The sequence below is a fragment of the Kogia breviceps genome, chromosome 1, assembly GCF_026419965.1.
Source record: "Kogia breviceps isolate mKogBre1 chromosome 1, mKogBre1 haplotype 1, whole genome shotgun sequence".
NCBI lineage: Eukaryota > Metazoa > Chordata > Mammalia > Artiodactyla > Physeteridae > Kogia > Kogia breviceps.
Window position 1 is genome coordinate 31,836,527 of NC_081310.1, and position 27,944 is coordinate 31,864,470.

The window sequence follows — 27,944 nt, forward strand, 5'->3', positions numbered from 1 at the left end:
AGGGTTTGCTGTGTGGTCCAGGCTCACCAGGTTTTCTGAAACGGATGGAACATCTTCTAATGTACCAAGTGAACAATGTCAAGGGTTTCAGAGCCTGCTTCTGGCCACAGCGCTGCTGGTTAGAACCTCCTTGAGATCAGGACCCACTGTATCTCATTTATCTATGCAGTGACAGAATTAGTGTATCAAAACACCAGCTTTGGGGCTTCCCTGGTGGCGCAGTGGTTGAGAGTCCGCCTGCCGATGCAGGGAACACGGGTTCGTGCCCCGGTCCGGGAAGATCCCACATGCCGCGGAGCAGCTGGGCCCGTGAGCCATGGCCGCTGAGCCTGCGCGTCCGGAGCCTGTGCTCCAAAACGCGAGAGGCCACAACGGTGAGAGGCCCGCGTACCACAAAATAAATAAATAAAATAAAGTAAAGCATCTAACGGTATGTGACACATAGTAGGGACTCAGTAAGCAGAAGTTATTGCTATCTGTTGCTTAGCATGGCTGATGTATAATGGTGCTTAATACATGTTTAAGTGAATGAATGCATGAATGCATGAAATGTGTAGAATCACAAAGATTTTACAGCACTGAGGAATACGAATACTTTCAACCTTTTAAAATGTGGAGTCAGTTAGCTGAATCACCTTCAGGGCAAAGTAACCAGTCTGTCTGTAGTAAGCACTATAATTCTGTCAGTCTTCTCTGCTCCTTATTTGAGAGAGCAGAGGTCAGAGGGGAAAAGTGCTGTTCCCCCGGCTTCAGAGCTGATTATGGAAGCAGGATGAGACTCAATCCAGGTCTCCTGAGTACTAGCCCAAGGCTTAATTAACCCTTAGGGACCTGCCTGACCAGCTGAAGGGTGGGAGGACTGAGGAGTGGGGAGGCGAGCCTCAATAGACTGATCCTGGAAAACAAATAGGCTTTGGGCTTGGTTTCAACACGCTTATGAGGGGCACCTTTACACAAGTGACCCCATCCGGGTGTGGAAAGAGCTAGAACCACAAAAGAGCCTCTTGCTTGCCCTGGGCCACCCATAATTGGCCTCTGATCTGAAGGGATCTGTAGAGAGAGACTCTCACTTCCCCAAATATGCTTCTTCCTGTGTCACAAGGAGCCTTGGGTCACCTCCTTCCTTTGTGCAACAAAAAAGCAGTTTCTGCCTCTGCTTCTTTTCTTTCCCGTTACCACTTTCTTTGCCTTTTCTGGGACCCAGTTCTCAGGACACAGGCCTGCTCCAGCCCTGGTTGGCTTCTTCTATCAGTAGCCTCCCCCTGGCTTCCTGACCTGCACAGAATAACAAAAGACTCCTGAGCCCTGAGGCCCCCTCCCTTTCCCTGGGTAAAACGGGCTCTCCTGGGGTGGTCCAACCTCTCTGCTTTTGATCTGCCAGCAGGAAGCAATAAAAGGCACTTTCCATGTGCCTGCTGTAACCATATTTTCCATATTCAAAAGCAGGATTCATTACCCAGCCAGGACACGTGCCATTCTAAGGACTTTCGGACAAAAGACAAGAAATTGGAGCATGCCAGGAAACCCAGGATGGATAGTTGCCATACACATACCTCATGGGAAATCCTCTCCTCTGGGAGATGCCTACTGGAAGTGCCATCTGCTTTTGCCACAGATTCAAGGCTATGAGTGTGACTCAGATACCGGACACAGTAGACCCTTGGTTAACTACTGCTCAGGTTCTGCTAGGAAGCTGGGGATGAACAGCTGTGTCCAGGAAACCTCTTTCTTTGACTTCACTCGCTTGTTTTATCGGTGTAAAGACCCTAGTCCCATGGGGGCTTTGCAAGGTGTTTTTAAACTTCAACTCAGTTATGATTCTTTTAAAAATATCAATCCAATGACTTAAGTATACCCCAAAATACTGTAATGACCCATTTCACATGTCAGGTACTTTGCTGTGTACTGCCAGAGATAAAATGGTGAAAATGCCATTCATTCCAACTGTTTTGAGTCCCTACTATGGGCATGAAATCATACTCAGGGGAGGATCCAGTGACTGAACGTGTGGCTTCTACCCTTTCACACTCAACTATAATGAAAATAAACATGGGGCTTCCCTGGTGGCGCAGTGGTTGAGGGTCCGCCTGCCGATGCAGGGGACACGGGTTCGTGCCCCGGTCGGGGAAGATCCCACGTGCCGCGGAGCGGCTGGGCCCGTGAGCCATGGCCGCTGAGCCTGCGCGTCCGGAGCCTGGGCTCCTCAACGGGAGAGACCACAACAGTGGGAGGCCCGTGTACCACAAAAGAAAAATAAAATAAAAATAATCATGCTATGGTAGAATGAGAGCCAGACTTGGTGTCAAAGGTCTTGGGTTCAAATCCTACCTCTTCTGCTTGATGGCTGTGTAGTACTGAGCAAGGTAGATTTTCAACCTCTGACTCCTCATCTATCAGTAAGGAAGTCATAATATCTGCTGGCAGTGAGGTTGGGTGAGAAATAAATACAGGCAAGTTGTCTATGTGCCTGCAACATGATAGATGCTGAGGAAAGGTTTCCTTCCTTCCTTCCTTCCTTAAGGAGTTTAGAGGCTAATAGATAAAAACAGGTTCTGCTATAACTGACACACACTGTAGACTGACATACAAGCTCAACTAGGGATGCAAATTATGCCAAGACCGCATTCTGTGGTTTGTTGCACACAGGGTGGGGAGAAACCGTTCAGATTGGCATCACTGGGGACTGTTGGCTGGTTTCCTTCCTGCCAGTTCTGTTCCAGGGTCTCCACCCAAATCCACTTTGCGAGGAGTAAGTTTCAGGGCTTTCATCAGCTATACACGATTAGAGCACAGAAAGAGCCGGTGGGGCGGGTTACCAGCGACTCTCACCCCAGAAAAGGATGAGAGCCCAGGCGCCTGGGGAGACGTACTTGGTCACAGCAGGGCAGGCTAACCAGGAGAAGCAGATAGGACACACCAAAGTATTCCCCTTTGAGTGGAAATACAAAATAGACATTTCAGATATGTGGTTTTCATCCAAAACCAAGCTGGGGAGCCAGCACCAAGTGCTCACAATTTTAAAAAAAACAATGGAAAACTACATCTGGGTGTCCTAATGCAGTAGCATTTCACTTTTCATGTGACCTCACAGCCTAGGCTCTCAAAGATGTGAGTTTGTTTGGACCTCCCAGCACACCAGTGAGTTAAGCCGACTATCGTTACCTAATTGTACAGAGGGAAAAACTGATATTTAGAGAAGTTACACAACTAACAAAGATCACACGTAAGTGGCAAAATTGTGGCTCTAAGCTAAGTGATCTGACTCTAAATCCAGACTTCTTACAGAAAACATAATGACTTATCAATTCATGCAAGAGTTTCCTAAAATTATTGTGGTGGTGGCTATCTGATCTCTCCAATAACTATTCTATTTTTCATAGCAATAGAAGTTTTTACTGCACAGGTGACAACTCAGCTGAAAACTACATTTCCCAGCTTCCCTTGTAGCCATAATCATCCGTGTAACTATGTTTGGATCAACGTGAGATACAAGTAGAAGTGATATGTGCACTCTTCCAGGCCATCCCCTTAAAAGGAAGGTATGTGTTCTCCTCTTTCTTGATGGCAGGGATGCAGAATGTGATGGTAGGAGCTGAGACAGCCATTTTGGGGTATTTCACCTCTGGACTACTCATCTGGAATTTTATATAAGAGAGAAATAAACTTAAGTTTAAGTGATGTATTTTGGGTCTCTTTGTTACACAGCCTAAGTAACTCTTAACTAATGTGGGTATGTGTAGCAGTAGTAATGAGGAAAGTAGTCTGTGGGATGATTTAAAAAAAAAAAAAAAAAAAAGGATGGGAGTTACAGCAGAACATTCTGAAGGATTTGATACCAGTAGGTTTTGCCTGATTCAAATCACCTGAATTATAGCCACTCACCCTTAGGCACACAGATGGTGCCTCCAAATTCTTATTGTATTGAAATTGAGCCAGTGGTTACCTTTCTTCTCAAAATGATTTCAAGTGGCATAATTCAAAGAGCACCAAACTTAAGGTCCGAAATCCTGAGATCTAATTCTAGCTCTGCTTTTTCTGCCTTATACAAGTTATTTAATCTCTCTGAGTTTCCTTATCTGTAAAATGAAGATGATGGTACCTGCCTCCTGGATCACTGTAAAGTTTGGCTTAGCATGACAGACATCACTACTGTCTCCTGCCCAGCCCCTCTGCCTTGCCCCCCACAGAAGAGCCTGTGACACATGAGTGTTGGACAGAGTGGTAGCCCTACCCCTATTGTCTCGTGTCTCACCAGCCCACTGTGGACAAGCACACAGGGATGCATCAGCCCTTACCAAGGAGCCTGAATTTTAATGAACACAGAGAAAGTCCCAGAGTAATGCTGGCATCGACCAGGAGTCTTTTTACAAGCAGAGTGGATTGGCGAAACCTGGAGGGAAAAGAGCACTGTGGCATTTGGGAAACATGACAGTGGAGGCCATTATGTGGCTGAACTGCTGAAATCATGATCAGAGCCACTGGGCTCTCAACATGACCCTTGGGGTCAGAGGTGCCTGAGCAAGAATGGCTGGTTGGTTTGAGTTCAGGGTGCTCCAATTCTGGTGGCTCCAGTCTCCACCGAGAAACCTGGGAAAACCTCTCTGTTGGACAGCCCAGGGACTGACATCAACCTGAACTGCTACCAAGTATTAGGAGAAGCTTTCTTAACACATCCAGAACAATTGGACATTGTGTGAGCAGGTAGATCAACAGTCTGTATCCAAATCCCAAAACAAGCATTCTTGGATATCAGCTTACAGCCCCTGGGGATGTAACTCCTCAACCCAACCTCCAGCTAAGTTCTCAGCCCTGACTGGTCCTCATGCAGTTCTTCTCAGGCAGTGGGGCTCCACCACATATGTACCTCTGCCCCTCTGGGACCTGTTGGACTCCTGGAGGCTGAGCTCCAGTCCCTACTGGCCCAATCCTTATCAGGGGCCTGTCCATCTCCTCCTAATCTAGTAGAGTCAAGTGCAGGTTTATAAGCACACCAGGCCATCCTCTTCCTCATCTGGACAGGATCAGGGCTCAAGACTGGTTGGGTATGAGTCAGACCAGCCCAGGCATGGCCCTCCCGACTTTACTGGAATTTCCCAAAGTGTGTATGCAAATCTTAGTTTGTAAGGGAATAAAAAATTTACTTCACAGTCATACATTTATTTTAACTGGTATAGAAGAAAATAACTAGCCCACTAAACTGGTGATTTCATGGATATCATTACTTAGGACAATGCTAAATTTAAAATTGAGTAGGGCTTCCCTGGTGGCACAGTGGTTGACGAGTCCTCCTGCTGATGCAGGGGACACGGGTTCATGCTCCGGTCTGGGAAGATCCCACATGCCGTGGAGCGGCTGGGCCCATGAGCCATGGCCGCTGAGCCTGCGCATCCGGAGCCTGTGCTCCGCAACAGGAGAGGCCACAACAGTGAGGCCCGCGTACCACACACACACACAAAAAAAGAGACTCTCCTTTCCCCATTGTGTAGTCTTGGCATCCTGTTTAAGAGCATTTGACCATAAACACAAAGGTTTATTTCTGGGTTCTCTTTTCTGTTCCACTGGTCTTTGTGTCTGTATTTATGCCTGTACCTCACTGTAGCTTTGTAATATGTTTTGAATCCATGAAGTGTGAGGCCTCCAACTTTGTTCTTTTTCAAGATATTTTGGCAATTTGGGATCCCTTGAAATTCCATATGAATTTTAGGATTTTTTTTCTATTTCTGAAAAAAAAAATGTCTTTGGGATTTTGAAAGGGATTGCATTGAATCTGTAAACTGCTTTGTTAGTATGAACATTTTAACAATATTGTCTTTCAACGCATGGACACATAATGCCGTTCCATTTATTTGTGTCTTCTTTAGTTTCTTTCAGCAATGTTTTGTAGTTTTTAGTGTATTGGTCTTTCACCTCCTTGGTTAAGCTTACTCCAAAGTATTTCACTCTTTTTGATGCTATTGTAAATGGAACTGTTGTCTTAATTTCCTTTTTGGATTGTTCATTGTTAGTTATAGAAATGCAACTGATTTGTATGTGTTGATTTTGTATCCTGCAACTTTGTTGAATTAGTTTATTAGTTCTAATAGGTTTTTTGGGGGGCAGTGGATCTTTAGGGTTTTCTACATATAAGATCATGTCATCTGCAACAAAGATAATTTTACTTCTTCCTTTCCAACTTGGATGCCTTTTATTTCTTTTTCTTGCCTAATGGCTTTGGCTAGAACTTCTAGTACTATGTTGAATACAAGTGGCAAGAGTGGGCAAACTTGCCTGGTTCCTGATCTTAGAGGGCAAGTTCTATGTTTTTCATTGTTGAGTATCATGTTAATTTCAGACTTATAGTTTACTTTTTAAAATATAGAATTCCTGGACGAATTCTGAAATATAAAATTTGGGCAAACACTAGCAGGCATTTGAAAGGATAGCTCAGGATTACCAACTAGCAAAAGAAGATCTGTATATGGATTTTCTAGATGTGGTTTTATGGAGACATATGGTACCATACCTGTTTTGTGAGCTATGTTTTCTCGGACTTAGGTTTCAAGGACAGGGATTGACAAAGCATATCCAACCTGTGTGACTATAAGTCATTTGCCTCATGTGATCCTTTAAAAACCAACCTTGGCAGTTTACACATGTAAGTTCAATGGACCAGCTACTATAATGAATGAGGGATACTCTCTTCTTGGGTCTGTTGAAGAAGAACTTGGAGAGAGAATAATCACCACTTTCCTTCTAGCCACTTAGTGGCTTTAGAGGTTCATGGTCTCTAAGTTTAGAGGTCCTTCCCCTCTAAACTTGAATGAGAGGCAGTAGGAAAAAAGCAACCAGGACAGAACAAAATAATGCCCTCATGAGTCTTGGAACAATGTGCTGCGAATAAAAAATAGACTTTCAGCAAGTAAGGAACTTGCAGCTACAAGAGATTCCGAGATATTATCTTGAATAGGCCAAGTTGCATTTGGGAAATGTCTTGGCTTTTTAAGCGTTAGGCTGACTTGGGATAAAAGGAAGGAGAGAAGCTTCATTCATTTATTTCCCAACTGCTTCCTAAGAGAAAGTAAGTATGAATAAGCCATCTGCTGAGTAGGCACTGTAGAATATTGAGAAGACATGCCCACACATCACTCTGATATGAGGTACAGATAAGCACCCTGAAGCAATGAGAAGGGGTGGCTCTGGAAGTGCACACTGTTCATGATTTAGGAATTCCTCCCCAGCATTTATAGCTTCCCCTCAGTAATGATTTCTGAGCAATTGGTCACCTTCCCTAGCTCATCAACAGCTAGTATTACAGTCCCTAAAGTGCTTTCTTCTGCCCCCTCCCCATTTCCTTCTTACCAACCCTACTTCTCATTCTGGTCCACCAGCCTTATGGTAACCACGACTTGGTGCATGGGTGTGAGAGAAAAAGCACCAGGCAGACAGACAGACAGTCCCAAGACACAGAGCCAGACAGAGAATTCATGAAGCCTTAAACACAGCTGCAGATTTAAAACAAAAATGTCAAGGGAACGGAGTGTTCCAGCTGACTTAACTTCCTGTTGATAAGTCTCTGGGGAGGAGGGGTGAGGTCTGGAGTTCTAGAATTGGAGTAGAGGAGTGCAGGGGGCCTGGCCAGAATGGGGTGGAATGCCTTTGCAGGCATGGTCACTAGGAGTTGGGTTCCCATCTGCAAGGCTGTTGACACTCACTTCCTGAGCCCGGTCGTGGTCAGAGGAGGCTTTCAGCTACTGATGTGCCCAACCCTCAGAAAAACAGGATATTAGCTTTCAGATCTGATTAAGCCATGAGATGCAAATTCCTGCCCCATGACCACCGCCATCCACACCATTCCCCCTTGCACAGCAGAGGTACATCCATCTCCCTGTGTGACTTCCAGTATGGGCTGTCTGCGTCCTGTGCTTCATTGCCAACTCGGCTGTGCAAGGCCAGATTGAGTGCTTCACCCATTACATTATGGCTTTAGATTTATGGTTATTTTGATTAGGAATTCCTTGCCACATCCCTGGGTGACTAATGAGAGCTGTCATCAATTAGGAAATGAGAATGGTGAAGTACTTTGCCCTTTAGGGCTTCCCTGGTGGCACAGTGGTTAAGAATCCGCCTGCCAATGCAGGGGACATGGGTTCAGGCTCTGGTGTGGGAAGATCCCACATGCCACAGAGCAGCTAAGCCCGTGCACCACAACTACTGAGCCTGTGCTCTAGAGCCCACGAGCCACAACTACTGAGCCCGCGTGCCACATCTATTGAAGCCTGCACGCCTAAAGCCCATGCTCCGCAACAAGAGAAGCCACTGCGATGAGGAGCCCGCACACCGCAAAGAAGAGTAACCCCAGCTCGCTGCAACTAGAGAAAGCCCGCACACAGCAACGAAGACCCGACACAACCAAAAATAAAAATAACTAAATTTATTTAAAAACTACAAACAAAAAAACCTTTGCCCCTTAGAAAGCACATATGTGGTAGGGTCCTGGAGTCCTCAGTCCTCAGCTTGGTCCCTTTGCCTACAGAGTCTTTACAGGTAAATGGTTGTCATGTCTCTTTCCCTACTCACTCTCACCCCATCTCTTTGTCTTTATTGCTGCCTAAAATCCCCACCATGTGCAATAAAGGAAACAAGAAACAGAAAATATAAATCAGAAGCAACTCTGCTCAGGTCAGTAATCTTCAAAATGCAAATATCACCTATTTTTACAGAGGCAAATACCAAGCATAAAACATTCTCAGAACAAGACTCCAGGCGCAGCAGGCTCCCTATAAGGAGGCCAGGAAGAATTCCAAACTTAATGCCCACTTAAAGGGCTAATGTGTGCCATGTCGGGCAGACACTGTAAACCTGAGAAGAACAGTCAAAGCTGGCCTCTGGCAAACCCTCTTGTCCCTCTCCACCCCCTCCTACAGGCTCCCCCCGGAGCCCTCTGCTGACGCAACACTTCAAGGCACCCAGAGCCCCACCATCCCCATCTCACCAAGCTCGCCTAGGTCAGCTTCCTCTTCCTCCTGCCGCCGAGGCTCTCCTTGAATCCTCCATCCTTGTCCCTCTGGACTTCCTCAGGACCCAGCAGCATTCCGTTTTATACTGCTTCAGGACATTAAGCATTTAGTTTGCATTATGATTCAAATATTCCAGGGTCTATTAATTATTGCCTTCTCAGATAAATGATAAGTTTATATGATAGGGACCCTATGTGCGCCTCACGGGCTGAATGATGCTGGAGAGACCAAGATGAGAAAAATATGAAAACATCTCAAATACTATCACAGGGCAGAAAGCAGAAAAGGTGAACGAAGATGGAAGAGGGTAGCAAATGTAATAATGACATACTCCAAAACTGGAAGAATTTTGGCACCAGGAGATATGAGGTTATACAATGGGATGAGAGCAAGTAAACTAGTCAATAAGTGGTAAGATTTAGGAAAGAAGGTCAAATCCTTGACTCCGCCAGAAAAAAAAAATTTTCTGTGCATTAAATTTATGCATTATTTAAATCAGTGTAACCTAAAACTGGTTTCCAAAATGAAACACTGTTCAAGATAGTGAAATTTATTCAGAATGGAGATGTGAGGAACTCCCCTCCCACCATTTTTTTTTATTTTTGGCATGTACAAGCAAAAAATACAGAATTGAATCTGAACTTAGAATATTCTAGAACAGATGAGAAGATATAAGACAAAGTTGAATCTTTCCTCCAAGGTGAGGCTGCAGCCAAGCAGATAAATTTATTAAAAGTAGGTGAAAATTGGGAATTCCCTGGTGGTCCAGCAGTTAGGACTTGGCGCTTTCACTGCCGAGGGCCCAGGTTTGATCCCTGGTTGGGGAAGTAAGATCCCGCAAGCTGCGCAGCATGGGCAAAAAAAAAAAAAAAAAAAAAAAAAAAAAGAATAAAGTTTTGTGGTAGGATAAAGAAAGTAAACAGGTAATTATAAAGCAATCCTTGCAAGGACAGGAATAGTGCAGGCGTGAGGTGCACACAGGAAGCACATCTCTTCCATGTGGCGGGAATTGGAGGGAGGTGGTCAGGACCATCTTCCTGGAGGAAGCCTAATCTGAGAACAAAGAGATGAATAAGAGTTAATTTTGTTCTTTGTGCAAAGCAAGGAATGTGTTCCAGGCAGAGAAAAGAGCTTATTCAGGGACCTGAAAGCACATCAGGATGGCTTGACTGTGCAGTACTGGGTGTTCTCTGTTGAGAAGAGGCTGGAGAGGTAAGCATTACCATGTCAGGAAAGCGTGTGAGTTACACCCTCCAAAGTAATCTTTAGAAAGATTACCGCCTGTGGAGTGGAGAATAGATGCAGGGAGATGGTGAGTCATGGTTGGAGTCAAGGACAACAATTAACAGATATGCAGATGAACTACGACACTATTTTCTTAATCCAGATGAAGATGGCAATGACTGTGATTGGTGGGAGGTTTGGGGGAGTAATGTCATTATATTTTAGAGCTAGAATTGTAGCACCTGGTTGGTGAAGATAAAGGAAGAATCAAGAATGAATCCCAGGTTTCTGGCATGAACAAATGGATGGATAGCAAGACCACCACAAGAAGGAAAGAGAAACAGGTGGGGACACAGGTTTTTAGTAGAATTTTGCAAATGCATACTTTGTGCAGAAAACTTTCCACATAATTCTTTGCCTGTTGCCCATGAAAAAAAAAACAAAGAGGATGAGTGACCAGTGGGAATTGGGTACTATTCTTTTTTATAACCTGTTTCACTTTATTAGTGTAGAATCACTGAAGATATTCATTTTAAGGCCATGTGGGTAACCTCCAGCTTTGGACACCTCCTGCCCAATTCAAGCTACTGATTCATATTAGCAAAAATGCCTTTAGTGGCAAAACTGCAACATCACTTGACGTTGCTAACAATATCCTAAAAGAAATTGTGATATGAAATAACTTCATGAAAACATACCTTTATTTATTTATTTTCTTTTGGCCAGGCCACACAGCACGTGGGATTTTCCCTGACCAGGGATTGAATCCGTGCCCCCTGCAGTGGAAGCATGGAGTCTTAACCACTGGACTGCCAGGGAATTCCCAGTTCTTTTCCTTTTTAATAATAAGAAAAGATAAAGGACTGACTCACACAGGGAACTCTATTCAATGCCCTGTAATAAACCGTAATGGAAAAGAATATGAAAAATAATGTATATCTATATGTATAAATGAATCACTTTGCTGTACAGTAGAAATTAACACAACATTGTAAATCGATTATACTTCAATAAAATAAATTTTTGAAAAAGAAAAAAGACAAAGGATTATCTAGACCACCTGTTGTCTGAAATTTAGGTAGAAATTAAGACATTTAATATTCTGACAGTACTCTTATTTTTTCAATCTGAATTCTTTTCTTCACCAATGGATATTAGTCAGGTTTTCCACTCTCTTTTTCTGTTTCACATTCTCCCATCTGTGTGTGTGTGTGTATGCACTTCCATAGCAGTCTTTCTCCACATCTCTGCTGGACATTTATCTGAGGGACTGCTTCTTTCTCTGTACTGGTATATGTGTCTGATTTTGTCTTCTTCTTGTCAGTTTGTGTATATCTGAATCGGTTGGATGCTTTAGCTATAACAAAAGATCATACTCAAATGGCTTAACTTTGAAATGAAATTTATTGCTTCACATAACAAGAATTCCAGGGGATAGTCCCTCCGGAGTTGGTCAATTCCGTGCCTCAACAAAATCATTTGGTCAACAAAGCTAGTGGTTTCTTGTTCAATGAATATTTATTGAATGACTATTTGTGTCCAGCCTTGATTTAGGTACATGGGATATACACTGACAAAAAAAGAAACAAAAATATCTGTCCTCATGGAGTTTATGTCCTGAATCTTCCCAGCTTTGTCTCGTGGTAGCACAATAGTTGCTGTAGTTCCAGGCATTACATCAGGTAGGACAACACCTTATGTTTACACGGCATCTCTTCGTATGTGTTTCTTTAGCAGAAAGGATAAAGATTTCCCCTTTTATCTCATTGGCCAAAATTTCCTCACATATTTCTCTCTAAACCAATTTCTGGCAAGAGGAATATTATTTCCATAATTGGCTTAGACTATTCAAGATTTACCTCTTTACTGAAGCTTAAAAATAAACTGACACACCAGGCCCCACCCTGTGTTCACCTACAGGAAGTGGGCAGGTCAGGCATAGCTATTTTTTGAAAGCTCCCTGGGTCATTCTAATCTACATCCAGCGTTGAAGCTGGTGCTCAGATGCTCTGCATGATACACTCTAAGGTTGAAAAGGTTTGGGTTTCCTTGTAGATCTGTATAATTTCATTCCCGAACTTGGGCTATGCCTCAGAAGGAGAAGGCTGCAATCTGTTGAGGCCTCCAGACTGTCCCCTTTGGTTTTTTTGTCAACACTGTTTTTTGGCTTCCCCCAGCCTCACCCCAGGAAATCCCTGGTTGGCCCTTCTCAGCCGTAGACTCCCAACCCCTTTCTCAGTGTATGGCCAGCCTTCCTTCAGTCCAATTTGGTTTGGTTCTTTTGTTTTCTTCCCTTTCTTTTTTTAACGTTAAATCTCTCCTCAAAACTTTATCCAAAACTTTAAGTCTCTCCTCAAAACTTTAAATATCCATGTGTCTGCCTCAACCACTGAAACATCACAAAGATATTTGTACAAAAAAGATTTGAATAATCTTCCCCTTCCTGTCTCCATCCACTATCATTCCAGAAGACTAGGATCTCTCTCTTCTTCCAATATCTATCTATCTATCTATCTATCTATCTATCTATCTATCTATCTATCTATCTATCCATCTATCCATCCATCCATCTATCTATCCATCTATCATCTATCACCAGTGTCAACAGGCCCCTGGCCCATCCTGTGGATCTCTGGCAGGGGATGGGGGGAGGAAGAGATGATGAAGGGACTGGGTAGGGAGTTAGTCTGGAAAAAAAAAGAAATGGGAGGGCTCAATTCTTATCCCCACCACCTTTTTTCTTAATTTTTTAGTTTGAAATAATTTTTTATTTTATTTTATTTATTCATTTTGGGCTGTGTTGGGTCTTCGTTGCTGCGCGGGCTTTCTCTAGTTGCGGCAAGTGTGGGCTACTCTTCGTTGCAGTGCACAGGCTTCTCATTGTGGTGGCTTCTCTTGCTGCGGAACACAGGCTCTAGGTGCACAGGCTTCAGTAGTTGTGGCACAAGGGCTCAGTAGTTGTGGCACACGGGCTTAGTTGTTCTGCGGCATGTAGGATCTTCCCACACCAGAGCCTGAACCCATGTTCCCTGTATTGGCAGGCGGATTCTTAACCACTGCACCACCAGGGAAGCCCTGAGATAATTTTAAGCTTTGAAAACATTGTAAAATTAGTACAAAAGAACTCCCATACATCCTTCACCCAGAATTTCTTACAGTTTTGCCAATTCTAATAATCTTTTTTCAGCTTTATTGAGATGTAGTTGACAAAATTGTAAGATACTTAAAGTATACATTGTGATGATTTGATATGTGTATATAGAATAATTCCTTTAACATACTTTATAGTCAAAGGAGCCAACCTAGAAGCACATAGTCAACTCAATTGTCATGTGGTTCTAGTCTCCTTTAACCTAGAACCCTTCCCCAGCCTTCCCTTGACCTTCTTGACATTGGTACTTTTAGAAATCACAGACCAGTCACTTTGAGGAATGCCTTCCTATTAGACTTGTCCAGTGTTTCTTCATGATTACATTCAGGTTATGCACCTTGGGCCAGAATATCACAGAAATGAAGGTGTGTTCTTCTTATTGCATCCCATTAGGTAGCATGTGATGTCAATTTGTCCCATCACTGGTGGTGTTTATTTTGACCACTTTCTTAATATGGTGTCTGTTAGCCTTATTCTCTGTAATGTTACTTTTTCCCCTTTGTAATTAATGAGTAATTTATAGGGAAATAATTTGAAATTATGTAAAATCCTATTCCTCATTCAATTTTTACCCACTAGATTTAGCATCCAATGATGTTTCTTGCCTAAAATTATTATAACTGTAATTGTTGTCATATGGCAATTTTCTTTTCTTTTTTTTTTTACATTTGTTCATCAGCATTGTGCTATGAGAAAGAGCTTTCTCTTCTTCCACTTACTTATTCACTTATTTGTTTATATCAGTGTGGACTCATGAACTCTTATTTTATTTAAAGGGCATAATACATTGCTATCATTCTTTATTTTGATTCTTTTATTATCCCAATATTGTCCTAGGGTCCCTGCAATCTGTTTTCTGTGCTTTTTTTAAAACATCTTCCTGTCATTTATGGAGCACGTCCATATTTTCTGGCACAACAAAATGTTCCAGGCTTATCTTGTTCTTTACCTGCCCCAGCCCTGTAATCAGCCATTTTCTCCAAGGACCTTTGGTTCCTTTAGTGGAGAATGGTATTCAGAAACCAAGATCTGGGCTCTGTGTGCACTGATTGCTACTGGCGTATCATTCCTCCCAGGCCCTCTCAGTGAATCAAACTAAGAAATATATGTATGGGGTTTCCCTGGTGGCGCAGTGGTTGAGAGTCCGCCTGCCGATGCAGGGGACGCAGGTTCGTGCCCCGGTCCGGGAAGATCCCACATGCCGCAGAGCGGCTGGGCCCGTGAGCCATGGCCGCTGAGCCTGCGCGTCCGGAGCCTGTGCTCCGCAACGGGAGAGGCCACAACTGTGAGAGGCCCGCGTACAGCAAAAAAAAAAAAAAAAAAAAAAGAAAAGAAATATATGTATGTATGTATACACATTTATATCTACATCTATGTATTTACAGACTGAAAACCATGAGTTCCCACCAATACCTCCCACTCCAATTCAACACCACAGGGTCCATTCCAATTCCCACTGCCCTTGCATATTTCTATCTCCCTTTCCCATCAGAGAGCATCTTGTCTCCCATTGGCTTCTACATGTCAATTTCTTTGCTCAATTTCCATATGTAATCAATCTCCCAATCCCCAAAGGGCCAATCAAAAGACTTCCTCATGAGGTCACCAACCCCTGCTGGCTACCTGCTCCACACTTCAACATCCTCCCTGTGGCCTAACTGTTACTCTGCTACCTTCCTCCTCAATCTATCTTTCACATGCTACCATCTTCCTCTGAGAAACCCTCCACTGACATTCCCTGCACACATAAAAGCACTCAAGACTTGGTGCTTTCACTTCAGTATATTCAACTTGGTTCCCCACTGACAGTCACTTGTAGCGGAATGAGTTGTTTTATTTTATTTTTGCCACAGTCCCAGGACTTAGGGCTGAAGTATCTATGGTTTAAAGTTAGTATTTATAGCCGTGAAAGAACATCTGCTTCTTGCTCTTAATTTTCAAAATGGACAATCAGCAACACAGTGTGGCCACTTATAAGAAATGACTGATTGGAGCTCTTTACAAGTCTGCTTAAAAACTTAGTTACTGGGCTTCCCTGGTGGCGCAGTGGTTGAGAGTCCGCCTGCCGATGCAGGGGACGCGGGTTCGTGCCCCGGTCCGGGAAGATCCCACGTGCCGCGGAGCGGCTGGGCCCGTGAGCCATGGCCGCTGAGCCTGCGCATCCGGAGCCTGTGCTCCGCAATGGGAGAGGCCACAGCGGTGAGAGGCCCGCGTACCACAAAAAAAAAAAACTTAGTTACTGCTTAACTTGTACCCTTCCACGATCTTTTCTCCCACAGGGTCTTTTCTCCCACTGAAGACCCATCTATGGAAAAAGGCTCTGCCTTTGGTTTAAAAGCAAAGATCCTACTAATTTGCTTCACTCATTCATTCACCGAATATTTATTTGGTGGTATTTATTTGATGGTAATATGGGCTCCCCTGCTCAAGCTTCTCTGATGTTTCTTTTCTTTTCTTTTTTTAAAAAAACATAATTAATTAATTATTTTTGGCTGTGTTGGGTCTTAGTTTCTGTGCGAGGGCTTTCTTTAGTTGCGGCAAGCAGGGCCACTCTTCATCGCGGTGTGGGGGCCTCTCACTATCGCGGCCTCTCCTGTTGCGGAGCACAGGCTCCAGACGCGCAGGCTCAGTAATTGTGACTCACGGGCCCAGCCGCTCTGCAGCATGTGGGATCTTCCCAGACCAGGGCTCAAACCCGTGTCCCCTGCATTGGCACGCAGATTCTCAACCACTGTGCCACCAGGGAAGCCCTGCTCTGATGTTTCTTGTTCTTCATTCTGCACTGGCCTTTATTTACTGCTTGGCTGGTTCAGACTACCAGAGTGTGTGAAGTGGGGAGAGTAAAGGAAGTGGGTCCTTATGAGCCAAACAGTCCCCTACAGAGGGAGGGGGACCACCCCCTCAAAGCCACTTTCCCTTCCCCTTGGGTTGTCAGCTTCTCCTGGCACACAGAGCAGCAAGTCAGAATCCCAGATAGCCCAGCAAAAACAGGGTGTTTACCAGATGGGTTATTTCCATTCTGGCTTCTGGGGACCTTCAGGAGGGGTGGGAGGGGAATATACGGGGAGCACAGTCCCCATACCTTCTCAGGGCTGCTGAAACTGAGCTCTGGGCCTCTGCCCCTCTCCCAATATTCCACTCCTTCCTCTCATGAAGGTCTCTGCCTAGGGCCCAAGTAACTAGGGAGCAGCATCCCACCCTGAATGTTCTGAGACCCAGGAGCATGGTGGAGGCTGAGTTTATTTGCGTTGTGGGTCATGGGTTCTTACATGGCTGAGGGAAGACCTGAGCAGGGCGTGGGCTACAGCTGCAAGTCAGCTTGAGTAACTGTGATGCTGTCTAAGTCTAACGGTTTCTTTCGGGTAGGCACTTCCGCCATCCTGTTTGTGAAGCAGAAACCTGTGCTGGGACAGCCCTGTTCTGAGCAGAAAGGAGGACTAGATGGAGGCAGAAAGGAAAAGGCCCCATGAGTCAGAGTTAGAAGATATGGGAAGAGACTATGCTCCCATCACCAACTCAGTCCTGCACCTTTAAAAAGAAGAAAAGGGGAAAAAAAATCACAAGCACGAGTATGCATTGCAGGGTACCAAGAAACTTCCTTTCTTGCTGCCAACTCTGCCCTAGTGCCCTCACCTCTGTAGCTATGTGGCTGGAATGGGAAGGGACTCACCATTAATTCCTGGGAGTGGAGGCCCCATTCACTGGGCCTTAGAATGCCTGGCAATAAAAGAAATACTGGGTTCTTATTCATTTGAGCTTGTACATGAGGCTAAGCATTATAAAAGTAGCTACTGGGCTTCCCTGGTGGCGCAGTGGTTGAGAGTCCACCTGCCGATGCAGGGGACGCAGGTTCGTGCCCCGGTCCAGGAAGATCCCACATGGCGCGGAGCGGCTGGGCCTGTGAGCCATGGCCGCTGAGCCTGCGCGTCCGGAGCCTGTGCTCCGCAACGGGAGAGGCCACAGCAGTGAGAGCCCTCCCCCCTCAAAAAAAAAGAAGTAGCTACTGTTTTCAGAATGCCTACCAAACTATGTAGGTGAGGCAAATGAGAGTCAGAGTGGGTAAGCGACTTGTCTCAGAAAACATAGCTAGAAAGTAGAAGAGCTGGAATTCAACCTTCAAGCTGTTTCTGAAATCAAGGGTCTTATCTTTACACTCAGCTGCGTTAAATGAACTAGAAAACACTTCGGCATTAGGGCTGTTAGTGTTTCAGAAAGACAAGCCTTAGAAGATTCTACAGGGAAGAGGTCATGTTTCTAAGGCTGGTACCCAAAGAAGCAATCTAAGTGCCCGAAAGTCTGCAGGTCGTGTTGGGATCAGGAGCGGAATCAGGGCAGTTCTTTGCAGTGTGAGCAAACTCTCAGCTGGTTTCTTTGATCAGTTTCTCCATGTATCTCTCTTCACAGTGCTGCCGATTACCCGGCCCACTGTCCCTTTCCCAGGGTGAGTTGGGTCAGGGTGTGGGGGAGGGGTGGGGACGCAAGAACGCTGCAGAAAGACACAGAGGCATCCCTGCCAGACAATGCCCTTCACACTCACAGGTCCTTGAAGGCATTCCCCCCTCTGCTTCTCTGTGAGCAGTGGTGGGGGTGGGGGGGATCCAGAAGGGGCACCTAGAGCTGATGGCCAGTGTACGAACTGGTAGCAGAGAGAGAAGCTGCTCCAGATTCCAGTTCCCCTGTCCCTCCCATGCAGCTTTGTTTTCTTCAGCCTCTTTGCTGCCCAGAGAGCTGGGATGGCCCTGGGGGAGAGGATTGCTATGTTGGGCCTATGGGAATCGGAAGTTCAGGATCTTGGCCTTTGCTGCTATTTCTTAGAGTACACTTAGGCACAGCAAAAGGACCCTAAGGCAACAAGAAGCTTATGGGGGCTGAAATTCCACAAAATCGAACGGATCCATCATTCGGGGAGAGAGAAAGATAGACTGCTACAGGGAGCTTGGAAAACTTTGCTTGGATTACTTGTTTTTCGCCTCCTCCTCCTCTTCCTGATACATAGATGAGAGATGGATAGATTGAGAGTGGTTTCCTGAAAATCTGAGACTGCGAGGTGGAGAGGAAAAGAGATGACAGAGGGGAAGGTGGTCGACGCCGTCCAACACTGAACATTGAAGGCACTGTCTGAACAGTCCCTCTTGGGGACGGGGGGAGCGGGGGGGGCGCGGTGGGAGAACAACGTATCAATCAGGGAGGGTTCTCACTCTCCGCCCAGGAACGCCAGGAAAACCAGGTATGCTGTGAGTGCAATTTTTCTTTAAATGAAGAAAGACAGGGGGTAGGAATGTACATTAAAAAGTAAATAGAAAAGATAGAAGATTAAAAGAATGAAAGAACGACTCTAACCTTTAGGGCAAGAAAAATAAAAGGAGGCATGTTAAAGGAGGAAGAAGTTAAGAAGGACTGACACCGAGGCAAATACCAGGGTCTTGGAGAAACTAAGAGAGAAAGAGGGGCCAGGCGGCTGTCCCATCCCCATGTTTGGGCAGATTAATGGAGTCGTGGCTCCCTCGCTTGCGTCCTGCCCCGGGAGGGGACAGTATCTGTTTAGATTTGTGTCTAAATTTAAACCCTGATCGCCAGCCTCCTTGCTCCTCCCTCCCCCTCCCCCTCCTCCCCCTCCCTCCTCCTTCCTCGTTCTCTAGCGCAGGGCGCGGGCTGCCGGGGCAGTCCCGCAGCCAGCGAGCCGGGCGCGCAGCCGCCCACTTGCGCTGTGCCCGTCGCAGCCGAACCCGGCCCCGGCGGGAGCCGAACGGAGAGCGGGGATCGCGAGCCCCGGCCAGAGCGAGTGCGCGCGGCCGCCGCCGAGTCGGCACCTGGAGGACATGGAGGTAAAGGAGCCGGTGGCGCGCGGGCGGGGCGGCGAGCGGGGCCGGGATCCGAGCGCGCAGCCGGGAACACCGGGCTCATTGCTGCCGCCCCGGGAGCACGGCGGATGCCCGCTGCTCCCACGCCTCCTGGCCAACTCCGGGGGCTCGCCCCTGGTCCTACCTAGGGGACCCCTCTGAGCAGGCAGGGTGTTGGCGGGGGAAGACCTCGGGCCTTTCTAGAGATACAGGTATTTTGCTTAGGGACTTAAATGCTTTAGAAAAAAAAAGTGCTGTAAACTTTGTAAATGGGCAAACGTGTGAGCAGAAACTCTCAAGAAAGCAGAAGCCGCTGGATCTGAAGATATGGGTATTGAAAGAGAAACTGTTAACGTGAGGCACTTTTCTTGCCCAGTCCGTTGGCTTCCCTTTTCGAAGAAAACTGGACTTTTTAGAGTCCGCTCGCCCTCTTGCTTCTCAAGTCCCGCTTCTGTCTGTCAAATCTTCAGAACTTTCTGAAACGCTCCCCTCGTGGGCAAATGGCGCTCCTTCCGATCAGACTTCAGACGCCCCTGTATGGCCCTGCGTGCATGGCAGTGTGCTGGCCCCATATCTGTGGGGGGCTCCAGGATGAAGCCCACCACTGCCCGGCCTGGGATTTTCCTGGGACCGCTCCAGTGGGATCCAGGAACCACCCTCCAGTGGAGGGGTGGCTGGGTGTATTCCCCTCCTCCCTGCCTTCTCCACATCCTGAGGCTTCCCCAGATTTTCCCCTTGAAACTGAGGCTTGACATTTAGCCCTAAGCCAGTCTTAGCCAGACTCGGGCTTGCTTTTGAAAAGAAGAAAAAGAGAAGGTGTGAATGTTACCTAGCTTTCAAGGTGATTCCCACCCTTTTCAAAAGCTGAACTGCTGTTCCCAAGGCAGTGGTCAGCACTCAAGATTCACAGTCAGTTCTGCTAGCTCTTACCGGCTCCTGGCTCTATACCAGAGCCCAGGTTTGGCTCTTCTAAGCGAACCTCACTGCTTGGCCTACAAAGCGCTGTGACTTCTCTGTGAGGGCAATAGGTCTGTCCTGGGCAGTTGCATTTAGGCATCCAGCTCTACCAGTTGTCTTCAGGGATCACCCCTCAGGGAGGCCTTATAAAGTGCAGGGGACTGTGGGATCCACCAGAGGCTGAGATGGACCTTCTGGAAACATCTGTAAACTGGCAAAACTCCACGCAGATTAGGGCTGGGAAAGGGTGGGAGGGAAGCCCAGCAGTGGGTGCTCACAAGTCTACTCAAAGATAGCCCAGAGCGATGAGATCCTCTCCAGCTGGCTACAACTTCAGGACAGAGGAGGGAGATGGCCCTGGGGATGCCCACGGGCTGAGTGAAGGTTCCGGAAGAAGTTGCTTTAGGAGTGGGTTTCCTCCTCTGAAAGTACAGGGTGCCTCAGGCCCCCAGGTAGAGGTACAGTGCGATTTAGGACCTGTCTAATCTCTTGCAGAAATGGATGGAAGATGAGAGCAAAGATTTAGGCTTAAAAGCAGGTTGCTTGCTGCTTGAGGGCCAAATGCAAGTTTGAACTTTGTTCTCGGAAGACACAAGGGACTCCTTCCTAAGGTACTTTTTTCTCCCTCAGCTGAGGAAGGAACAGTGTGTGGCAGAGGCTCTGAAACTGTCGCTTAAGCAACTTCCTGTGTTTGAGGGGCGGTGAAAAGAGAAGGTCCTCCTGTGTACAACATGTAGTCATTGATGGTGGATTCTACCAAGATGGGGGCATTGCTTGGCCAGCCAGGAAGCCTGTCAGTTCGCGCTGAGTCTGTACAGGGCATGAATTTGCTGGTTGGCAGTGACTGTTTTTGAAGTTCTTTTGTCAAAATGCCTGGAAAAAGAACTGCAACTGCTAGCACTGGTAAGGGAAGTAAAGAGGAAACCAAGAGGCTGGAGAAGTGATGTTTCTCAGCCAGGATATAAACTTTTCATGGTGGGACATGAGATGCAGGAGTGGGACTTGGGAATTCCTGAAAAATCTCAGAGTAAAACCCTCTTTTGAGGGTGAAACCCACTTTTGAGACATGCAGGGACCACTATATTTGGTGAGAAACTGAGTTATATTACTTCCCAGTACTAGGAATTTAAACCAGGCCAACAAGAGTTACTCAGCATTCATTCTCTAGAGCCCACTTGCCTACTGGAAGTCTTTGGGAAATCTTTTCTTTAAGTTACTTTACTGCTATCAACATCAATCATTTCAGCCCTCTTTAAGCCCTCTGCAATAAACAAGATAAAGATGCCTTTTAAAAGTTCACAATCCAATAGGGAAAATGAGACTTACCATTATATCTTGTCATGTATATAATTTTCAAATGCTTAAGTGCCAAAGGTAAGGCAGTTGCAGACCAAAAGTTCCACAGTACTTCAGTGTTTCTATTAAGTCTCAAAAGAAGTCATAAAAGAAAGGTAGGTGGTGAGGAGGAGAAGGCATAAGGAATGGGTGCCTGGAGAACATGCCAGCTTTGTGTAGGAAACCAGGCCAGTTGGCTGGAGAGGAAAGTGGGGAAGCAGAGAGAGAAAAAAATGAAAGTAATAAGATAAAAACCACAGGGCCTCTGAGTATAGTGGATGCTGGCCAAGTGGGTGAGTGGGAGCTGGAATTCAAGCCATCTGGAAGAAAGGGTTACTTTTTCTTCGTAAAAAGTCTCCTTGCCTAGCTGTGCCCCAAAGGGGGCCTTTTTCTAATTTAGACAGAGGCCAGCTGCAGCCCTCAAAGACCAGATAGTGAATGGCCCTGGATTCTGCTCCATGGACAGTAGGAAGCTGAGTGGTGTTGAGTAAGATGGCGGCCACCATGTAGCAGGGATGATATGGAAGGAAACCAGACTCAGGAGCTTCTCTGAGAGTCCAGGCATATTCTGACTTTGAGAGAGAGCAAGAATGGAAAAGATGGAAGAGTAAAGGCCACGTGTTATAAGAGAAACCAGAAATGACTTCTGTGTTTGAGGTTGCCGGGGTGCCCAGATGAGTAGAGTTCTCTAAGATGCCAAGGAGAATGGCAGTATTGTTTTTATGCCTCTATAAGCCTTTTGTAGGCAGGGACTGTCTAATTGGTCTTTAGGTCTCCCGAGATTTGCACAGTGCCTAGATAATCATATAATTTCTCGAGAAGAGCTTGCTTGATAAATTAATTGACAGAAACAGGGAACTCTTCCCCTCTCAGCCTGCAGCTCAAATATCTCTACCTTGGGAACCTTCACAGATGCCCTCAGACTCTACAGCACTCTTGGCATTTTTTTCAAACTGAATTAGAGTACCAGGCAGAACTGTAACTGTCTGCTTACCTGGCTCTCTCCCTGGAAAATTCCTTGAGGACAGGGGCCATATCATATATCTAGGGCCTGATGGCATTCAAATGCTTGTTGAATGAGTAAATAAACGGTTGAAGATGGGAGAAAGATCAGATTTTTTTTTTTTAAACAAGGTTTAGATATGTTAGTTTTGATTGGTCTAAGCAGGAATGTCCAGCACTCCATGAGAAGTACTTCTAACTCCATGAGAAGTACAGACCTCTTATGATGAAAATATGATTCTTCTCTAGAAGAGATAATAGGTGAAGTTACTCTGGATAGGAACCCAGAAGGGAGAAATGTATAATAAAGAAAGAGCTGGAGACTTCGGACATCAAAATTAAACTAATATTCTTAGTTGCTTAAATATAAATTGTAGGCAGTACCAAATAGCCTGAGAGTGCTTGAACAAGTTTAATTTTCCACTGAACAAGCAATGAATTTCTAATTTAGATGAAGACAGTTAAGGAGCCCTTTTCCTTAAGGTAACTCCAAGTCCTTTCCAGATATTATTTGTCATTCATCCATTTGTTCAGTGTTTATTGAGCATTTATTATGTACTAGATCTTGTGCAGTAAATGTTAATTAAATATTGGGCTATCATGTCTTTTCATCCTCACAGACGATCAGTATTACTGATGATGGGTCTGTGTGTATGTGTACATGCTGGTACATATAATGTGTTCATTTGGTAACCTACTTTTCCATGATATCTTTTTACTTCTTTAAATTTGTTTGTTTGTTTGTTTTGGGCTGTGCCAGGAAGCTCAGAGTCCTAACCACTGGACCACCAGGGAATTCCCATACTTCATTAAATATCTTCTACCACAATTTCACCAACAGCCTTTGCTGGTTCTGGACCCAGCCTCTCACTGAGCCATATGTTGGCTGCTGGCTGGAGCCTACGGGTCATAATTAGGGATTGCTTGGCCTCTGGAAGCTGGAGCTTGGCTGGTGGACTTGCAGGCCTGGCCAAGTACCCCGCACATGCGTGTCTGGCTCCCACTCTGTGGGACCCTCAAAGTACCACCGGCTTCTACTTAACAGACACTTGCATTCACTGGACCGCAATGACAGGGGGAAGTTCGGGTAGGCAGACTGGAAGGGCCCAGGCGCTATCGCAGGAGGGGGTGAGCATGCATTCCTGGAGCGGAGTCAGGTTTCAGAGCCCGATCCTCAGCGTGGCTCCTCGCAGCCCGGCGAGCCAGAGTCTGGCGAGCGCGGTTCCGTGGGAAATCTGAACACTGGCGGCTCAGCAGCCCGGTAATCTTATCAGGGCCTCAAGAGAACGTTTCGGTTCCAGAGAAATCTGAAGGCAGATCTGCCTTCCTAAAGTAATAGTTTTGGGTTTGCAGAGTCAGCTTGACCACCTCTACTCAACTCATTAGAATCTGAACATCTCAGAGCTCTGGGTGCACACTGTAAAGGAGAAAACAAGACACAGAGACTGAGGCTGGCTGGGGATTTAGGCACCACTGGACCTTTGGAAAGACAACAGCTTGCAATTTTTCTCTCACCTGGGGAGGAGTAGTTCAGCCTAAACCTTAAGAGGTAGAATGGTCAGTTTCATCACAAAATCAATATCCACCTCATGTTTGGCCTTCAGAGAGTTATGTAGAGGTTTTTAATCTCTCTCTGCAGAAGAAGATACAATGAAACTGCTAATACAGTACTAAGGCTTGGTCACCAGCATCAGTAGTATTGTTCTAGGGCCCTACAGGAGCTCATCTCCCCAGTGGATCTACCTGAGTCACGCCAGGGGGGACATTGACCTCATACCGTGGTCTTTTGGAGAGTGAGCTCCCCATCTTTTTCCTTTTGGGTTTCCCGAATATCTGTCTCCTGGGCATTGTGGGAAATGATTGCTGAGCCGCTGAGGCTCACCTGTAAAGTCTCACTTGCACGGGTCAAATCTTATCTTGAGGGAAGGGGCTCCAGCCTCTGCAATTGCAAGCTCTGGCGCCTCCATAGGAGAGGTGAGATGGGCATTCAGGGCCTTTACATCTGTAAGAGACCCTCCTGAAATGCCATCAGAGCCCATCCTTAATGGAGAGTGTTGTGGACCCCAGGCTGGAAGCACTGAGAAGTTCCAGACCTTGGAACTGGACATTCTCTCCGGCCAAGATGTCTCCAGCCCTTCATTTTGAACCTGCTTGTAACCATATCAGGGCCACCTTCTTGACCTTGGGGTAGCAATCACAACCCTCTCCTAAGCTGGATCTTCCATAATCGATTGATAGCAAGTCATAGGACACCACACACTAGCTCTTTAATTAGGTCCAACAGACATGCATTGAGGCCGTGCTGCCTGGCAGGCAGTGGAGATACATGGCAGCAGTGGAGATACGAAGATGAATGTTTCACCCTGCTGGTCTCTGAAGAGCTCAGGTCTAAGAAGGGGGGCAACACCTACAGGCGTGTGGAGGACAGGAGTTTGACTTCATGTGGACAGAGGAGAGGTGTGATACCCAGCCTGGGGTTCAGGGGGCTTCCTGTGAGAGATGTTTCTAAGTGGAGTCTGGAGGGACCCGTAGGAGTTGATCAAGTGCAGGCGAAGGACTGATGCTAGCAACAACACGGTATGAGTTACCAGCGGTTTGTTTCTGGAGCATAAAGCAAGATAAAGGTATTTGAAGTTGGGGGACTAGATGAGGGATAAGACAAATATAAGTTACAGTTCCTGCCATAAAAGGAGCTCTCTTCTGTTTGGGGAAACAAGATACACACATATGACACAACAGAAAAAAATACAAGACTGTATCTTGATGAGCTCTCAGGTGTGTGGGAGTTCAAAGTCAGCTTCTCGGGCTTCCCTGGTGGCGCAGCGGTTGAGAGTCCGCCTGCCGATGCAGGGGGCGCGGGTTCGTGCCCCGGTCCGGGAAGATCCCACGTGCCGCGGAGCGGCTGGGCCCGTGAGCCATGGCCGCTGCGCCTGCGCGTCCGGAGCCTGTGCTCCGCAATGGGAGAGGCCGCAACAGTGAGAGGCTCGCGTACCGCAAAAAAAAAAACAACAAAAAAACCCACAAAGTCAGCTTCTCTAATGGAAGCTAGAGAGAACTTGCTTCCTGTGCTGGGGATTCCCCCTACAAGTGTGGCTCTTACCAGGCCACCTGGCAGCCCTGGTGGTGCACAGCTTAACAGGGGATCTCAACCCAGCTATTAGCACACTCGGCCTGGGACCTGCACTTAAATGCTTTTGCTGAGGATATCTAATTTGAAATAGGCTCCAGGCCCCAAGGGAATGCCTTTGGTCACCTCCCCTAAGGCCCTCTTGCCTTCTCTGACAGAAAGAGGCCTCTGGGAATAAATCACATTCACACAAAAAATCTCCTCTTTCAATTCACACCTCCACCTGCAGCCCCACTCGTTCCTCCCACTGTGATCACACATCCTGTGCATGCTCCAAGAAGCCAACATTTCTCCTTTTTGTCCAAAGGCAGCATAGGGACAAGCTGAGGTGGGCCCAGGAACAGCAGCCAACCACTTGCATCAGCCTGGGCTGGGCCCAGCGAAACAGTGCAACAGAAACGAGAAGCTGAGCCCTGTGGCTGCTATTACACAACCCAAGCACCCACACCAGAGGTCACAGAGAATTTATATCTCTCAACATGCCATAGAGGGCTTCCAGCTTCCTTGGGGCCTCCCTGCTAGACCCTTACCCTCCATAGTTCATTTCAAGCACATGAACCAGATGGACAGTTCTCCCACCCTGATGGGGCCCCGGGCCCCACCCACCCACCCCCCAGTCTCCATCTCTGAAATACATTTCCAGGCTTCAGGCTCCTGGCTTGTCTTGCTTTTGAGATATGTTTTGATGGATAATGGGAAATCCATTTCTGAGCATCCATACTGATGTCAGTGTGGGAGAAACCTAAAGCTTGCTGCATGGGAATCACTACCACTTGTTGAATGCCTACTTATATACAGAAGTTTTGCATAAGTTTACCTTTTTAATCCCCATAAAGTCCTATTCCATCTGTTTTCTCTTTTTTTTTGGAAAAATTTATTTGGTTTATTTGATTTTTGGCTGCGTTGGGTCTTCGTTGCTGTGCGCAGGCTTCCTCTAGTTGCGGCGAGCGGGGGCTGCCCTTCGTTGCGGTGCGCAAGCTTCTCATTGCGGTGGCTTCTCTTGTTGCGGAGCAGGGGCTCTAGGTGCACAGGCTTCAGTAGTTGTAGCACGTGGGCTCAGTAGTTGTGGCACATGGGCTTAGTTGCTCCGCGGCATGTGGCATCTTCCTGGACGAGGGCTCGAACCCGTGTCCCCTGCATCGGCAGGCGGATTCTTAACCACTGCACCACCAGGGAAGCCCCTTTATCATTGTTTTAAGCAACAAGTGCCAAGAGATCCGGAGCTAGGTCTGGGAGGGCCCCACCCCACCAGGGGCAGTACTACACCTTGTCCTACTAGCCTTCCTTTCTGTGATGCCCTCAAGGGCTCTCTCTGGAGGAGTCCTTGGCCCCTGCTGCCTGGTCATGCCTGAATCCCCTCACAAAAGCCTGAATTGAAGTACTTGGGAGGAGAGGAATAAGGATGATTCCAAGCCCTTGTGGAAATGCATGGGAGACTCAGAGGGATCCCATTGCTCCAGGTTACTGTAGACTGAATGCCAAAGTGCTGCCCAGATGGGCATCTAAAACCAGTGGAGTTGGCAGATGCAAGAGTTTGCTAGGACTGCCATAACACATGACCACAAAGGAGGTCACAGAAATTTATTCTCTCACAGTTCTGGAGGCCAGATATCTGAAATCAAGGTGTCACAGGAGACCCTAGGGGAGAATCCATTCCACACCTCCTATGGCTCCTGGTGGTTGCAGCTTTCTTGGCTTGTGGCCACTCTAGTCTTTGCCTCTTGTTCACTTCACCTGCTCTGTGAGTCTCTCATAGGGACATGTGTCATTGGATTTAGGACCCACACTGATAAGCCAGGATGATTTCAGGATGAAGAGCTACTTAAGATTATCTGGGATCAGGACTCCCCTGGTGGTCCAGTGGTTAAAACTCTGCCTTCCAATGCAGGGTGTGCGGGTTCAATCCCTGGCCAGGGAACTAAAATCCCACCTCCCTTGGGGTGTGACCAAAAATTTAAAAACAAACAAAAAAATTATCTGGGATCATCTCTACCCTCAGAGAAGATTGTGCCTAGCAAGATTATAGAATTACATTTTACGTGACCTTATTTGATATTCTGTGATCAAGTACCTTATTCATGCATTCTTCCATTCATTCATTTAAGAACATGTACTGAGCAGCTACCAAATGAGAATTTATAAGACACAGTACCTGTTCTCAAGATCCATACAGTCTGGAGGAAGAGAGCAGGGCAGAAATGGAAGCAGTGATTGCAGGACAATGTGACTGGCTCTGTAAAGGCAGTTTGTAAGCAGTCCAATTGGACAAGTGAGGACAGGTGATTGTAGCGGTCCAGGCAGGCTAGTGTCAC

The 27,944-nt window shown here is 46.5% G+C and overlaps 1 protein-coding gene across 1 annotated transcript in view; it reads left to right on the plus strand.

Annotated features, from left to right (window-relative positions):
* The first annotated feature begins 19,001 nt into the window (after positions 1–19,001).
* RCSD1 (RCSD domain containing 1) overlaps positions 19,002–27,944 on the plus strand; it is a 66,821-nt gene continuing 57,878 nt past the window's right edge. Inside the window, exon 1 of the mRNA XM_059073454.2 lies at positions 19,002–19,196. Coding sequence (XP_058929437.1) covers positions 19,191–19,196 — 6 coding nt within the window. The 5' untranslated portion in view covers positions 19,002–19,190. The remainder of the gene's footprint in view (positions 19,197–27,944) is intronic.